Here is a 16,687-nt window from a genome sequence, read left to right as displayed (position 1 = left end):
ATCCCCCCAGCAGATCTGTGCCATGGAATAGGGCAGACTGTACATCCAAGGAGATTTTTCAAGTTTCATTTTGACCATCAGTTTTCCTCTTGACTCTGCAGAGAGTTACCCAGGAAATGGTTAAAGGTGCTGAATACATCAGATGTGATTTGGTATAAAAGGAAAAGTAATGGCAGTGTGAACCAGGAAGGAGTGTCAGAGTGCTTTTAAGTTTGTCTTAAATGAGGCTCCTTACTACTACAGAGAGCTTGCCTAAAACCAGCCGGGGTATTGTTCACTGTGCTCCCCCAAGGGAATAAGGGAATGTTTTGAATTGTCTTTGTCTGGGGGCAGGTGAGCTTTGAAATTGTGGTGATGGTGGGAAAGCTGTGATTCTTTCTTTTCTTTTTTTTTTTTTGAGACAAAAAATAGATCAGAGGAAGTAGCAGCAGTAACTAACTCGCTACTGAGCATCAAGTGTATGACACTGTTAAACCAAGGAAAACATTCCAATGTATTTATATCTGATTATTGCACTTCTAACAGTCAGCGTGGAGCAGAGCTGTTCTTCGCTCACTCCAGAAAAGCATCTTTCTGTATCCCAAGGAATTGTATTACACAAAACAACTTCTCCTTCATTTCCAGTTTCCTAGCATATTTAGGAACTTTCAGGATGGTACATACTACATCTCTGTTGATATTTTTGTCAGAAAAATGAAAAGACCTTACTCAGAACATCCTAGAAACTTGGCTCAGCCAAAACACTGACAGCTCCAGCAGCAACAGTTAAATCCTCAGCATCAACTAAAAAAAATTAATCTTTCTGAAAAGCTCAAACTAGGTGAGAATCTTAAGTTAAACCTGAATTGGCAAGAATTGGAAGAAATCTTTGCCTGGCTAAAGATAGTATCACTGGCTTTACACTACCTCCTCCTTTATTTGTGGAAAGTAACAGTTGGGAACAGTGCATCACTAGCAGGAGGAAAGTGCACTGATCTCCTCCTGTTTTCACCCATCCCAAGAGCAGAGAGGTAGAAGAGCTGCTACGAATCTCATTTCCAGTAGCATTTCCAGCTTTGCAGAAGAGGAATTCTCAGCATCTGGCTGAGAATGCCACCTAAAATCTGCAATTAATACAGCCAACGAAAAATTGTTAAGTCTTTGTGCACAGCACCAAGAAAAGTGCAACATATTTCCCAGTCTTTGCACCTGGAGACAAGACGTTTATAAAGTTTTGGAAGATGGGTTGAATCTTACAAAATCTTAACTACCGTCACCTGAAAGTTCTGCAGCTGTGCCAAGTCACTTCATGTAGGACGCATAACATGATTTTGGTATGTGGAAAGGACTTTTGTGAGTAATTTCACTGCATTGCTAAAAACAAAAAAAGAGATCTGAAGTACAAACAATCTGTTTTTCAGAATGAAAATGCAGGAATTTATTGGTTTTCTGAAGCACGTGTAAACTTATCCCTCCAGCACAGCACGTGTGAAAATGATCTTAAAGAAAGGAAAATTTCCTAGTGGAGAATCACAACATCTTCTAAGAAAGATGGTCCATTAAGGCACCTCTGTTGGAAATCTGACAACTCTATCTCCCCTTTGCCGTATGGAGACTACAGCTGTCTTATTCAATTACTGTCAAGAGCGCAAAGGTAAAGTTTTTTCCCTGTCCTGTTTTTTTTCACAATCTCAAAGGCTGCTTTGCCGCAAGTAATCAGAAAAAAATCAAGCACTTTGAATCCATGTTCTTAACAGACCTCTGGGTATGCACAGATGGCAGCCTGAATAGTCTCATTAGTTAAAATCAGGAGGAACCAGGCAGCTCAGAGCTTTCTGTGAGGAGAGCTATTAAAAACAGAGTCTGGAGTGATTTCTGAGGAGGAGGCAAATGCCTCTGCCAGATGCAGAAATACAAAGAGGAGGGAAATTTGAAATTCCCTCCCTTCACATGCAATCTCTACAGCTCCTCATCATTATGAATTAGATGGCATCAACTAAGGGAGAGATACTGTTTTGGCAGGTGGGGAAAGCAAAACCCCGAGCAACAGCTGTTGTCACAGAATTAGTACTAGAAGATGGAACACAGAGAGCAGCTGAAGTCAAAGAGAGGGAGCATTTGTTGTAAAAGAAAGCAAGAGAGTAAAACAAATGAAAGGCTGAAGGAGAAGGACCAAAGACAGGGAGAAAAACAGTGGTAGGGAGAGATCTTGAAGGAGAAGAGCACAATCAATGAACTATTGAGGGCTGTGCCTCTCATCACTTAATAGTTGTTAACTTTGAATTTTCATTTCAGCAGCAAATCTGATCCCAGTCTCTCACCCCTGCGCTTTTCCTCTCTTTTCTCACCTGTCCACGGCAATCGCCGTCATGGAGTAGATGCTGGCGAAGACAGCTGTGATGGGGAAGAAGTTGTGGAAGCGGCAGTAAGCCTCCCCAAAGTACCACTCGCTGTGCAGCGCGTAGATGAAGTTGATGAGAGTGTTGAATGCAGCCATGGAGGCATCGGAGAAGGCCAGGTTCACCAGGAAGTAATTGGTCACCGTCCGCATGCGCTTATGAGCCAGGATGATCCAGATGACGATGAGATTCCCAAAAATGGCCACTGCCACCACAGTGCCATATGCCAGGGACCACAGGGCGATGCGCCAGGAGGGCTGCACAAACTGATTGGAGAAGTTGGCTGTCACGGGGGTAGAAGCATTTCCAGCTGGGGCTCCCAGCGCCTGTCCCCAGGGATCACCCGCTGCAGCGAGGCTGCTGTTCCACCTGCTGCTCATGCTCCAGTTGGCTGTGGGGACAGAAGTCATCTTGGATGTTCCTCTCCTTTCTTCAGGGAATGTCTCTCCCACCTCCCTCTCCCGACCCTCCAAAATCCCCCCCAAAGATAAGAGGAAAGAAAGAAAAAAAGAAGTTAGGCAGCACAGCCAAGTACTGGGGAGGAGAGAGCTGTCAGAAAAAGCTTTGGCTATGCTGTTCAGACTGTTAGAAATGCTGCACTAGCTGAATCAGTAGAGCTACCTCTGGGTAGAACAGAGTCCCATTCCTCCTCTGTACAGCCACCTCTTGCTTTTGGTTTTGCTGAAGGAGAAGGGGACCGGGAGCTAAGGCACGTTTTATAGGCTTAGGAGTTGCCAGCGTCATGAAGGGAGTGGAGCGATAAGCTCCATCGGCTGGTAAGATAACACCTCTTTCTCTCTGTTCTCTCTCCTCCCCTTTTATTTCATTCACTGTCAGCAGCAGACACTTTCAGGAGCTGTGGAAAGCACCACGGGGAGAAATGAATTCTTGTCTCATTTCTGTGGAGATTTGTTTTATATTGCCTTTCTTTAAGTCATTATTGCACATCCTTCTTAAATAGCCTTTTTGCTCTGTGCAAAGCTAATTAGTTGGCTTAGTTGAACATCCAAAAGATCAAGACTGCTTTTTATTAAAACTCTTTCCAGATCTGCTTTTCTGCTACTGTCTTTTCATTTAGTGCATGCTTTCCTTGTAATCATTCTGTTAATTACAGGTTTGTGACAGTGACCTCTTTCAGATAAAGAAATACATCTTGTTGCTCTCTAATTTCACTTTGCAATCTGTAATATGCAATTACCATCACAAACATTTATAAAATTAAAATGTGACTACCTTTTACTTACAACACTGATGTTGGTGCCTGTAGACCCGTTTGCATATTCAACAGACGCTGTTTGTTGAAATATTATGCAGCCCTAAACATAGATGTTTGTAAATATAGGTAAAATAATAGTGTTTTGTTTTCTTTTTGTGTATGAAAAAAAAATATATTTTGACTTCTTTTTACTTACTTGCATTTACTTCACACTTAATTCTATTATTATTTTGAGCAAACAGTATTTGTATGTCCAGTGATTTCTATACTGGTAGAAAAAGTTAAATGAGTAAATGTAATACCTGATATTTTCACATCAAAGAAATCAGTTTTCTTGTTAACAACAGCTGGCACAAAGATTGCATACTTTGTGCAAGGGTTGACTGCAAAGGACTTCAACTAGCAAATCTTTGCTATTCAATAGGCTGCAGTCTTCGGGGAGAAAATGTGTTTTAGTGCTGATCTGCTCTGTACTTCAACAATTTAGAGCTACTACTTGTCATCATCAGAGCCTTCAGCTATGACAGCAGTGGAAACTGTTCAGTACCCCTATTAGCAATGACAAGTTCTACCTTTTTTGTTTGTTTGTTTTAATAAAAGTTCCATACAAAAATGAGATATTCCCACGTGCCACTTCTTCCCTGTTTTATTTACCCAGTGGAAGTAGTGCCTGCACTTTAACTGTCATGTCTTCAGTGCAGTTTTAATTTGAATGTCTGCTGTTATGGACATTTCTATATTCTTCAGAGGTCTTACCAGCTGACACGATCAAGTGGCAGCCCACCCCAAGCTCTGAAGCTCTGCTGAAATCCACCCTTTGCTACAGCATATCTAGAATCTATCCATCCGGTGCATGGCCTTGTCACAGGCAAGCCACTGGAGTTAATCCCACGATTCCCTGTATTGCATTCTACATCTTCCATCCGCAGTATCCTTTGTCCTCTCCCTGGGGGTAAGTAAGAAGGAGGGAATAGTAGTTTGCATGCCATTTCCCTAATAGCCTTTGTGCCATATTCTCATGAGATACCATAATGAGAAGCATTGTGCCAGCTGTAGTACCGCTGCAGTGGGTTGAACTACTCTTTAAGTTGGCTCCCCAGTGAACCATGATATGCATTTCTCTGCCCTTTAGACATGTGTAGAGGCGTCTTTGGGACGACAGTGAAGAATAAGCAGTTGAGTAACTCAGGTGCACTTTCCTAGCAAAACCAGTGGGGTGCTGGCTAGAGGGACCTGATTTCTTGCACGTGGTACTGCCAAGCATGCAGCAGAGTGCAAACATACAGGAACAGCACACTGTAAGGCACGTGCAGTAACAGTTTCCCCAGGGTGGAAACACAAAGAACTGTGTTTGAACTATTTGCCCTGTGAAGTTCATGGAGTTACACTCCGGTCATGTGTGAGCTATTCACATGTCAAACAATGTACCTCACAGGGAAAATAAGGCCATTGTGATACCTTAAACTCTGTTCCCTCATTTTGTTTCAGCAATTCTGCGATACAACCTTTACAAACACTTCCACTGTTAATTATTTTTCTCTCGTCTTAGCAAATTCTGTCTCAGTGGTAGATTCCCCTGAAAAAGGTGCAATATGCAGTAGTTCTGGACTAATGCTGCAAATTAGGGTCCATATTATGACTTTGGGAGCAGCAATCCAATCTTTTGTTCCTCTTTTCTCACAGGAATTAAGATTGTTCTAGCACTCTGCCTCGGAAAATTGTTAGCCATTGCATACTGGGTATTCTGGAGAGACCATTTCCATGTATCTTTCCCCTGTCCTTTACAGTAGCCCCAGGGAAATTGCTCCTCAGTATATTCCTACTCACAGTGTGTGAGAAGTCAGTACAAGTCATCATCTCATTACATAAGCAAAAAAAGCTATAGGTAAATTGAGTCCTTGAGATTTGGTTGAAAAAAAATAATAATCTGGAAGCTTTTTGTATTCTATTTCTGAAATGTCAGCCAGACCACCAATGTGGTATGTGAATCATAGAACAGAAGTGTCAGCTTTGTAGCATAGAAATAAAAGTGTCATTCCTCTCAGTCTTCCTCTTCAGAGGAACCCTGAGGAAATACTCCACTCCTGTAGGGAACTTTTTAAACACTCCTCCTAGAGGAGCAGCCTGGTACAATCAATTGGAGCAGAACCAGCTCCTGCTACATCCAAAGACTACAACTGAGGTAGAGGTAGGTTAACCTGTCCTTTAGCTCCTGTCTTACTAGCATTTAACTTAACTGATTAAGAAAATAGGTTAGGAAGCCAGCAATTGGCTCTTGCCTGGAGGAAAAGTTCACTTGGACAGTGAAGTCAGCTGTGCTTTACTGTCGATATTTGTATTGATTGAGGTTTGGTCAGCTGAAGTTTATCAGCATTCACGTTCCCAAATAAGTTGTACAGCAACTTTGGTGAAAACATTTGTATTAATAACTTCTGTGTAGCAAAACCTGTCTGACTGGTGAAACTCATGGAAAGGAGCAGTACAAAAGACCAAGATCAGAGTTTATTTTTCTTGTTCTCCTGTAGAAAAATCAAGAAGTTGTAAAGGTATCTATTCTATCATTTTCTTCTAAAACTGTTTTCGGTATATGATTTCTTACGTTAAGTTTTGCCCGCTCCAGCTTATGCATATTCACAGTGGGAATGTTTCACTTTTGTCTAGGGAATACTGTAATCAGTTTGAGAGTGCCTGCTTTCTGATCATCTGCTATTTGCTGCTCTCTTTTGCCCTCCCACTGATAGCTGCTTTGTGTTTGTACAGTCACTTGTGGTTAAACTCGTGGTTATTAGTAGTTTCCCATTCCCAGCTTCACAGAATTACTCAGCGAAGTGTAAGAAACATCCAAACTGTGATCAGGGAAGTAGCTGTGACTGTCTGTAGTTCTTTCTTTCCATTACATAGCTTGAAGCTATTTTTTTACAGTTCCAGCCAAAGTTCTCCTACTGAGCTCAAAGTGGAAGTTAAGCTCTTGACTTAGCATTTTGACTCCAAGATAGATTTAGAAATTTTTCTGTTCTTTGGTATTTGTGGGACTATGATCTCATTTTCTGCAGGTCTTATGGCGTACTCAAAGTTTTCATCTGAAGTCACTCTTCTACTAAATTCACATGTACACTATGAGAAAGAGCCAGAGAATATCAGCAGGAGCGCACAAACAGGGATTTATAGCACACTTATGTAGCATGAATGCTAACCTGCATCATTGTAAATTACAGCAGCTTCATTTCACAAGACCCATTCTGTGTGGTTACTTTCTTTTGTATTTAGCACCAAGGCTATTGCTAAGTTGTTTTTTGTTTTCAGATTTGCTTGCTTTCTTGGGCTTAGCCTTATGACTGCTTCCTCCAGCCGGAAGCTGGAAGGGATGATCCTTTATCAGAAGCTGTGGTGGTCCAACATTTTTTCTTCATTGGGATGTTACTTAGCTCCTTTGATATCTTCTGTTCATCAGTCAGTCATGCAAAGTTTTAGTTATGGTTAATTTTTGCAATTTAAGGATATTCAATGCTATGTCATATTTGTTATGACTGTGCTAGTATTTGCTCCATATTAAAGAACTAAAGAAGCAACCAATTATCATTCAGACTTACTAGCTCAGTAATTAAAATCATGCTTTCTTACAGTGATTGGAATTATATTTTTCCTTTTCTTTTTACTTGAAGGAATTCTACAGAAGCAGATAGGTTTCCGTAACTGAGAACTTTCCCCATAGACTGAGGATTGCAACTAGGTGAATACTCTTGATGGATGAATAATAAATTAATTAAAAAATGAAGTTTTGGGCCACCCAAAGATAGCTCTTAGTAGTTAAATGCAGTTAATAATTGTAGCCAAAAAATGTGGAGAGTAGGGGAGTTTCTAGTGTGAATATGGTTAGAAAGAAACTCTTAAACTTTGTTTTAGAAAGTTATTTTGCTGAAAAGAGAACACCTCTCCTTCCACTCTCTGAACACACTGGCTACATTGGAATCAGTGGAAATTGTCCTGTTGATCACCATTTTTGGTATAAAACAGATTTTTGCTATAAAAAAGGATTGGTCACAAAAAGTAGACTATTTATATTATTGATTTACGTTTCTTGCACTCATGGTTGAGAATCTACAACATTCCTTACATGCATTGTGCATAGATCTAGTCGGTGCTCTGAAATGCATATTTAAAACTACCAGATATTTCCATTACTTTATGTTTTTTTTTTCCTTCCTCTCTTTTTCTTCCCTTAGTTTTCTTTTTGTTTTCTTTTTTCTGCTTTTTTTTTTTTTTTCCCACTCTGATATATTTATGCCAGCTGCAACTCGTAATGAAGATTTTTCTGGTATTTCCAGTCTCTTTCAATCTCTTAAACTAAATACAAATAGAAGATAATTAGAACAAATAATGACCATCAAATTTTCTAGAATTATGTTTTGTGTATAAAGAAGTATTGAGAGAATAGCTGTGTCAAGACTCATAAAAGATCTTGGTAGGCATTACTGGTGTGGTACGGTAGGGTTGCATCAGCTGTTACTGTTTTTTTTCAGGCTTGGCGTATAGTTTTAAAGCTACTGCTTGTGCCAGGCGCTTTTATTTTCCTTTTAATTTATCTTTTTACCTCACATGTAAGAGAACTGGTAGGCTTCTTCGGTGCACAGACGTCATTTCCCTGTAGTAGGATTGTAGAAAACCATCTTCCAGAGGCCTTTGTCCTGCTAGGCAGCTGTTCAAAAGAATTTCGTTTTCAAAGCACCTTTGTTTTCTGTTTGAAGGGTCATATCTGAAGAGGTATTGACTAAAAGTGCTTTCCTGTCTGTAACTTTACACGCTTGCTAGAGTCACTTTCATGGCATTGTATCTTGATGTGTGACATGCTTTTGGTACACAAAATTTTGAAGTGAGAATAGGCATAGACTTACAAGACTGTGAAATGTAGTGTAAAACATAAAAATTCTAACAAAATAATTGAACAAAGATATTTTCCCAGTATATTTAATTGTCCAGTATTTTTGTATTTGGAAGAGATCAAGAAAATTCCAATTTGGAGCCTTCAGAAAAAGGATATTACTTAGAGTTATGTAGAAGTAACGTAAACAGTTTGGTTGAATGCCTGTCAGCCTTCAGCAATTGTTCCATCTTTTTCTCAGTGTGAAATAATTAGAATTTAACATGATTAGTTCTTGCAGTGAGGACTTGACTTGATTAGACACCAGGGTGGACCTGAGGCATTCTGTTGTTTCTGGCTGTTGTAAGACATGATGCCATACTTAATACGTTATCCCATTTCTCACATAGCTGCAACCAATGCATTTCTTGATGTATAGGTTATTTCAAAGAGTTTTTCTTCACTTCAAAAGATACCTTTTCAAGCAACATAAAAGATAAGGAATTGGAATACTTTTCATAGTGCCACTTCCCTGGGAAGTGTTTCCCTCATTGCCTTCGTTAGAACTACTTTCTTTAAAATACCTTGCAAATAAATGATTTACCATCTGTAATGGCTCTGCACTTATTAACTGCATGGGAGCCTAGAGGATTATGCGGTCCTCTTGTGAGCAAGAGCACCGTAACAGTGTTATCAGATCATTGTGTTAGGCCTTGCACACATAAACAAAAGGAGTATTTTAAATGGATGTAGGATTCCTTCTAGATTCAAACAGTAATGCCTTTTGATCACCTTTCAAGTCCACTGTATAATAGGTATGTTAAAAAAAAACACACTGGAAAGCAAGAAGAACCCTTTCATATTGTTGCTAAAGATATTATGCCTGCCATTTGGGTTCACACTGTGAGTTGAATCAGAGGTTCACATAGCCAGTACCTTGTTTTCAGACACTTCAGGAAGAGAAACCTGCAGCAGGAAAGAGTAGGACAACGTAGATCTCAGTTGGATGTTGAATATTTAAAACTAGCTGAAATTCTAAAGAATGGGTTTTAATATCCTTTCTTAATGCTTTGCTCATTATCGTATCTGTGGATATAACAGTGCAGTTTCTTCTCTCACTGTGTGGTATTTTTGGACTCATCAACTCCACAGTCTAGTTATGCATTGTATGAGAAAGTCTTTTATCATTTAAAACGTCAGACTTTTAATTTCATTGTGTGCTACCCTAAATATTAGTCATAGTTTTTCTTTCACTTAGGCATGCCTAATCTGAGATTTACATAACTGAAAAGATAATGTGCAAAATTACTCAATGACCTTGCTTTGTAACAACTCTTTGTTTCTAAGTCTTTCTTCATCTATTTTTTGTTTATTGCAAATAGTTTCCTTTGCTGAAATTTTGCAAGAGATTTTTTTAAGAAAAACAATACATTTAATTCCTGATTTGAACTCAATTTTCATTTTGTGTAGATTGTTTTCCCTCCCACACCCTGTGTCTTTTTACCAGCTACAACAGGAAAAGATTACCAGTAGCGTTGGGGCGATGCAGTCTAATATGCTCAAGAGTGCATGGGATTTAAGTGCATTTCCAAGAACTTATCCTGGGATTACTTATTGTCAGGATTTGGACTTTACATCACGGTATGTCCCAGGGTCTTCTTGGTCCCCTGTGGTCTGGATCAGAGACCACATTGAAGCACGCAGCTGTTTTCTTCTACCGCCTGTACTCAGCTGCAGTTTGCACCAATTCCTGAGTGGAGGAATGGGTGAGGAAGTGCTCGATGCCCAACTAAGCTTGATGCTCATACATAGTCATGTCTTGCTCAGATCGTGAGCCTAGGCCCAGGATAGCAGAGCTAAGGAACTGATTAATGACAAGCTTTCTTCTGGGATATGATACTGAGGTACAATTGCACTGAAACTACTTTTAGAAAAAAGCAATACTCGGCATGTATCAGGATGAGTTATTTCTGGGAGATTAACTAGCAATAAATAGCATTGAAGACTATTCTGAATTAAAGATATGTTCACAAATTGTTTTCTAAAGGAAAACTTTCTCTTTGATGAAAGAAGTAGTAGTAGTGTTTCTTTAGATTTGAGAGATTGATCTTTGGATCCTACAAAGTACTTGGCTTCAGGTGTTATTTGGATTTCAGTTGTCTAGTTATAGTGCTCTGATTAGTTGTGACAGTGGTGTGTGTAGGTATATCTGTAGCTCTCCTTTCATTCTTGTATTTTGGGAATACGTAAATCAATGATAATTTGAAATAGTATTTTGAAAAAAAAAAGCAAGAAAAATTTCATGAGACATAGATACAGCTACTTAGTTAAATTAGTTACATAATACTAATGTTAATGTGTCCACTGTACCAATTTTTCCTTAATATGTATTACTTGTGTTCATTTTAAAGAATGAATAAAGATTTCAGACTTGATCTGACAAGCAGTTTCCCTATTATCTTACTTTCACTGTTGTATCAAGAGAATACTCAATGTTACTCGCTTCCTTTGTTAGAAAAGAATTTTTATGAATCATTCTCCATACAGCATTACAGGCAATTCGTGGATTTGGAATATTATCTATAGAGAATTTCTAAAAAATAGTATCATCATTTTAGAAGACTGTTTGATTGGAACACTTGGATGAGACTATATTATGGTAGCAGAGGAATAGTTTGTTACTCTTTTCTTTGTTGTATAAGGAAAAAAATTACAAAAGTATAAACTTTGATGTGATATTACTTCATTCTTATCAGTTTTGTCAAAAAAAAATTCTAAATTCTAAGTGCTATAGTGGATTCAGAGTCAAGTGAGTTTTGTAATTGCTTTTGCAGGAAGCATATGATAACTAAGTAGAAAAGCTGTATCTGCAAATTCCATATCAAATATAGGAGGCAACATTTTAGCAATGTGGCTGATTTTGTCTTGGACTGTATCTTCTTGCAATGGAAATAAAGGGTATAAAGAAAATGCTTTTGTCTGTTCTCTCGAATGTAGGAAGACTTTTTGTTTTCTCCTGTCCTGCACTTTGAAGTCTAAGATTTGTGACCCACTTACTTCAGAATCCATTTGTTTTTAAACTATTTAGGTACAGATGGAGAAGGAATCTGAACTTGTTTTTTCTGCATCCTAAACCAGTGTCACAGGCTACATGCTCACAATTACTTATAATGTCTACTGAATTTGCATTATATGCCTGTCAATGGAAAAGAAACAACTGCCAAAAGTGATGCAGAAGGAGTATGGCATTCTTAACACATGACATTACATATATAGTATTTCTTAACTATAGAGATTCTTTAGCAAAAATGTCCTGTAGTTAGTTGGTTTTCAGCAGAAATAAAAATGTATTTTATTTTTCCAAAATACAATATGGTCTGCTTATGTAGAGTTTTATGGAACCCATTATTGAAATAATTGTCATAAGGGATATTGTTTTTCAATGAAAGTTAATCAGTTTTGCTAAATCTTTGTTTGTTTGTTTGTTTCTTCTTTTCCTGTGTCTCTCCCTAATGCTCAGTTTATATTTTTCTGTTGCATGATCCTTCTCCTTCCTTTGGAATGGGGATGAAAGGAAAAACAATTATGACCGTATCAGTGAAATTCAATTTTGGGCTTCAAGGAGTCAGTCAGTCTCTTGCTCCTTTTCTGCAAACCACTGAACCATCATATTTCTGCTATGACATATATTTACAAAAGAGTTCTTATTCATCTGTTTTCCTGTCTTCATGTGGAAAGAATATAATTTATGCAGAGTACTTGGCAATTGCCTTTCATCATTCAGAATTTTTCAGCATGAGAGGGCTCATTTCTCCAGTCAGTCCAAGGAATGACACTCTGAAGTTGTCTGGCCAATTGTTTATTTACTGCTGAAGATCACATACTTGGTTGATGTTCAGCAAGCTGCATTATAGTCCAAAAAATGTGAGAAAATATGACTGATTACAAATCAAGTTAAAGATAGTTGGGTCACAGTGATCCCCTCAGAAGCTAGTAAAAACTAGTGACTAGTTGAAATGAAAAAGAGGACAAGAGATGAAGAGAGTAATCTTGTTAGTTTTTCGAATGGAAGATTTTCTAGAAATATGCTCTATATAATTTCCCACCTCTGATCCCTCCAGACAGCAAAGAGTTTTCTGGATAAGTTTGCTGCAAATGGCTGTGTAGATTTCTACTCTGTTTCTGCCTGCTCAGTAGGCCGCTTTTTAAAGTATTCTGGTTCTATTCACAAGTTCAAAGGAGCTTTTCTGCCCTATTCATGTTTCTATATTTCTTAGATCTTAGGGAAAAACAGAATAATTGCATTTTTGAGGCGTTTAGAAAAAGTAAATTGTCACATTAATATCCATCACCAAAAATCAGTTATAGTGGAGATAATCCAGGAAAAGTAGATATAATTTAGATATGAAGCAGGCCATGATTTCTGTGGTCATCATAATTCTAGAAATAATTTGTATTGCTGAATATATCTTCCTTGCTTTGATCATCACTTGAAAAAAATAAGTAAGGAAAAGCATATTCTTACTCAATTTTATGCTTTTTCCTAGAATGGAGAGAAGCAAAAGACAGGTTGCTGAGTGGTAAGAGCATTGAACTGGGTTTCTGGAGTCCTGCATTCTAGTTTGGCTGTAGCATAAGACAACTCAGATAAATCAGTTCCGCTATCAACATCAGAATTCTCATCCTTCTAACCTCCTTTGTCAAGTGCTCTGAGGTTACTTTAACAAAGTGTTGCTTTTAGGTTAGGAAGCCAAGCATCTGTAATTTTGTCCCAAGCTTTTCTGTGTATGCCACTCCTTGCAAAAAACCTTTTTAACGTACTAAATCACAATACCTTCTTCCTATTTCAATTGTCAGACAAGCTCATTTGGCAGAAAAAGAATCTTGTTGCAAATGACCTGACCTTTCTCAATAATTCAGCATGTTTCAGAGTCATTGTGAGGACAATAGAGAAGTAGGCAATTTATTTTCTGAGGTGAAATGATTTAGACTAATTTATTTTTTTGTGGATACAACATATATCACCAGACCCAGTTTTAAAGATCAGTAGCAGAGAATGAGGATGAGACACAAAAGCAAAAGGTAGTAACTTATATAATTTGTGAAAAAATACATCTTATTTAGACAATCTCCAAATGTTAGCATTCACATTTGGAGACTGATTATTTTGGAACAGAGTGGAAGGTATTTAGATATTTACCATCCTGTCCTTTTATTTAATCATTATTATTAAGTCTCAGGTAATAATGTGGCATTTTTTTTCTGATTTAGACTCAGTCTCTCAATTCATCTTACGTGAAGACAGATCCTGCATGCTCTTTAGCTATACTATACTGTATAGCTGTACCATACTATAGTACACTATATAGTTACACTATACTACACTATGCTGTACTATACTGTACTGTACTATTCACTGGGAGAATGAAGAACCACCTGTTGTAAGAGAAGATCAGGTTTGACACCATCTAAAGAACCTGAAGGTGCAAAAGTCCTTGGGACCTGATGAGATGCATTCGTGGGTTCTTAGGGAACTGGCGGATGTCATTGCTAAGCCACTGTCCATCATATTTGAGAAGTTGTGGCAGTCTGGTGAAGTTCCCACTGACTGGAAGAGGGAAATCATAACCTATTTTTAAAAAGAAGAAAAAAGAAAAAACAAAGAAACAAACAAAAAACACGCTATTTTTAAAAAGAAAAAAAAAAAAGGAAGACCCGGGCAACTCAGATCAGTCAGTCTTCCTCTGTGCCCAGGAAGACCATGGAGCAGATCCTCCTGGATCTCATGTGCTATAAGGCACATGGAAAATAAGGAGGTGATTGGTGACAGCCAATTGAAGTTATGGATACCCCATCCCTGGAAGTGTTCAAGGCCAGGCTGGATGGGGCTTTGGGCAACCTGGTCTGGTGGAAGGTGTCCCTGCCCATGGCAGGGGGGTTGGAACTAGATGGTCTTTAAGGTCCCTGCCAACCCAAACCATTCTGTGATTCTATGATTCTGTGATTGTATGATTCTATCATTCTATGCTATCTGTAATAATGACACGAGTTGATAACAAAATTGCTTTCCTTGCACACACTTTCTAAAGGGACAAACATCTTTCATTTATGAGAGATGTAATTACCATATTGCTTAATGACTGGTTGATTCCTCTATTTCCTTGCTCAGCTTACTGACTGATGTTCAGTGTCTGGGTTTGTAGTCATAAATTACAGTGCAAAGTAGAAACTGTGCCTGGCAAATGCTTTCTTATATTATTTTCATGAGCAAGATTTGATCAGACGACTTTTGTTATTTTTTGTAGTCATTTGAAGAAATTTTTTCCTGTGGAAAACTTGCCTTTGTAAAGATTTTCTTTGCTTCTCTTACTCTTCATTTTCCAGAAAATAAGCTCGAAAACAGAAAGTTTTCTTAGCAAAAAGTTGACATTTTCAATGTAAATTTCCCAGAAAAACATTAAAGTTTTTTGCTTGGAGTGCCTATTTCTATCAAAATCAGTCACAAACTAACATTTTGACTGATTTTTTTATAGTGATGGAAGTTCTATTACTTACTAATTCAGCCACACTTCTGCAACATATAATTCCTTATTTGTTGATAATTATTTTTCAGTGAGTGGGCTCACACCTTTCATGGGTAGACTCTGCTCTACTTTCCTGTCAAAGGAGGCTTCTCTCCTTAAATCTTTAAGGAACTGCTATAGTTATGGTCATAGCTGATAGATTCACTCAACTATAAGCTTCACTTGTATAAGCTAAGCAGAGCCTAGACTTCAGATGTCCAGGTATGTTATGATTAAGAGATGCCAAAGGAAACATGGCAAGTATTATGGAATTATATTGCAGCAAATGAGGCTGCTGTCCCTTCAAATTGGGTGATGGCTTTACCATTTTGAACTGCTGTCATTTATTTTCTGACTGTGCAAATGCAAATAAATATCCCATCATTACAAGCCATTAAAATACAGTCTCATACTTTACCTCAGTTATACTAATTTGGTTTTCCTTTTTGCTGTCTGTCCTTCTATGAGTTTATATAGACCTTCAGGAGAACCTAGCAGCCAGTCATTCAATTATTGATTATTGGTTTTGTCACTGATTCTTTAAACTAAACAAGCAGGAGATAAGGCAACTCTAGACAGCCAAGGAAGTGGGAAATCCAAGCTTGGAGAATTTCCCCATTATACTCTCTAAGATGAGTTTTTTCTTTCTTGCTGGTTTGACAAACCCCTCTTTGCTGACTTGTCTGCAAAATATTACACTTAATGCAGCAGTGGTTAGGCTTTTATGCACTATGAATATATTCAGTCAGAGAAATTTAATTTTCAATAAAGTTGTCCAGATTTCAGAAAGAGTATTGAGGTTTCAGTAAAAGCATCTTGGGACATACAAGGATATTACTTTTACTGCATTCTGTGAACAGTTCCTTTTAATCTCTGTTATTGTGGTATGAGTCATTACCTTGGTAGCTATATTGAAAAGATATTCTAACCACTGGCAATAGCTCTCTGTTAAAAAGACTAGAAAATTTGATCATACATTGTAAGAAAGAAGGGAAAGGAGTTGTATTTCTTTAAAAAAAAAAAAAAAAAAAAGAACGTATGTGAAGATAATATTGTCATCTCATTCTTGGATGATGTTAGAGGTAGCAATCATAAAAAGCTTACTCTTCTCAAGAAACGAAACCTTCTGTTATATTCTTGACCATAAGAAAGTGCGAGTTGCTAAAAAGTAGAGTATCTGTCCCTTCCCTCCAACACATACATGAGTATGTGCCTGCCTTCTTGTGCCTGGCTGGTATGAGTGATGCTGCTCCCTAGGAGGTTTGTCTCAAAAACAGTTTGTGAAAAGTAACTTCACTAAACATTTTTTATTTACATGTTTTAAATGTTGCTATGAAACGTTTTTTTAAGAGTAAATACACGTTATTTGTCTTTTGAAAAGGAAAAAACTACCAAGTAGTTTTTAAAATATGTTTAAAATATTGCTATTCTGTACAGTACAAATGAATAGTAGAGAAATTAGAGGTGTTTTTGAAAAATTTTGAAAGAAAACCAAAACCCGTATTTTATTATGGTTTAATATTCCATTGCCAAGAAAAGATTTCAGAGAAGAGATTTTCTCATTTGAGAGCTATCTCTGCTCTGAGTATGATGTTGAGGACATAGATGTTTCCTAAATCCCAGACGTCTTCAGGAAGTTCCAATTAAAGAACTAGGAATTAGGCATCTAATT

The 16,687-nt window shown here is 37.8% G+C and overlaps 1 protein-coding gene across 2 annotated transcripts in view; it reads right to left on the bottom strand.

Moving 5' to 3' along the window:
• Positions 1–3,071, bottom strand: part of TACR3 (tachykinin receptor 3) — a 38,955-nt gene extending 35,884 nt beyond the window's left edge. The window contains exons 1-2 of one of the 2 annotated variants that reach the window (XM_035538629.2): positions 3,000–3,071; positions 2,328–2,769 (exon numbers count right to left, since the gene is read on the bottom strand). In XM_035538629.2, coding sequence (XP_035394522.1) covers positions 2,328–2,758 — 431 coding nt within the window. In that variant the 5' untranslated portion in view covers positions 2,759–2,769; positions 3,000–3,071. Of the gene's footprint in view, positions 1–2,327; positions 2,789–2,999 lie in introns of those variants that run through there. The other variant, XM_035538625.2, reaches the window with a different exon arrangement.
• Between the last annotated feature and the right edge of the window lie 13,616 nt (positions 3,072–16,687).

The sequence above is a fragment of the Cygnus atratus genome, chromosome 4, assembly GCF_013377495.2.
Source record: "Cygnus atratus isolate AKBS03 ecotype Queensland, Australia chromosome 4, CAtr_DNAZoo_HiC_assembly, whole genome shotgun sequence".
NCBI classification, from domain to species: Eukaryota; Metazoa; Chordata; class Aves; order Anseriformes; family Anatidae; genus Cygnus; species Cygnus atratus.
This window is presented reverse-complemented; position numbering and strand designations above follow the sequence as displayed.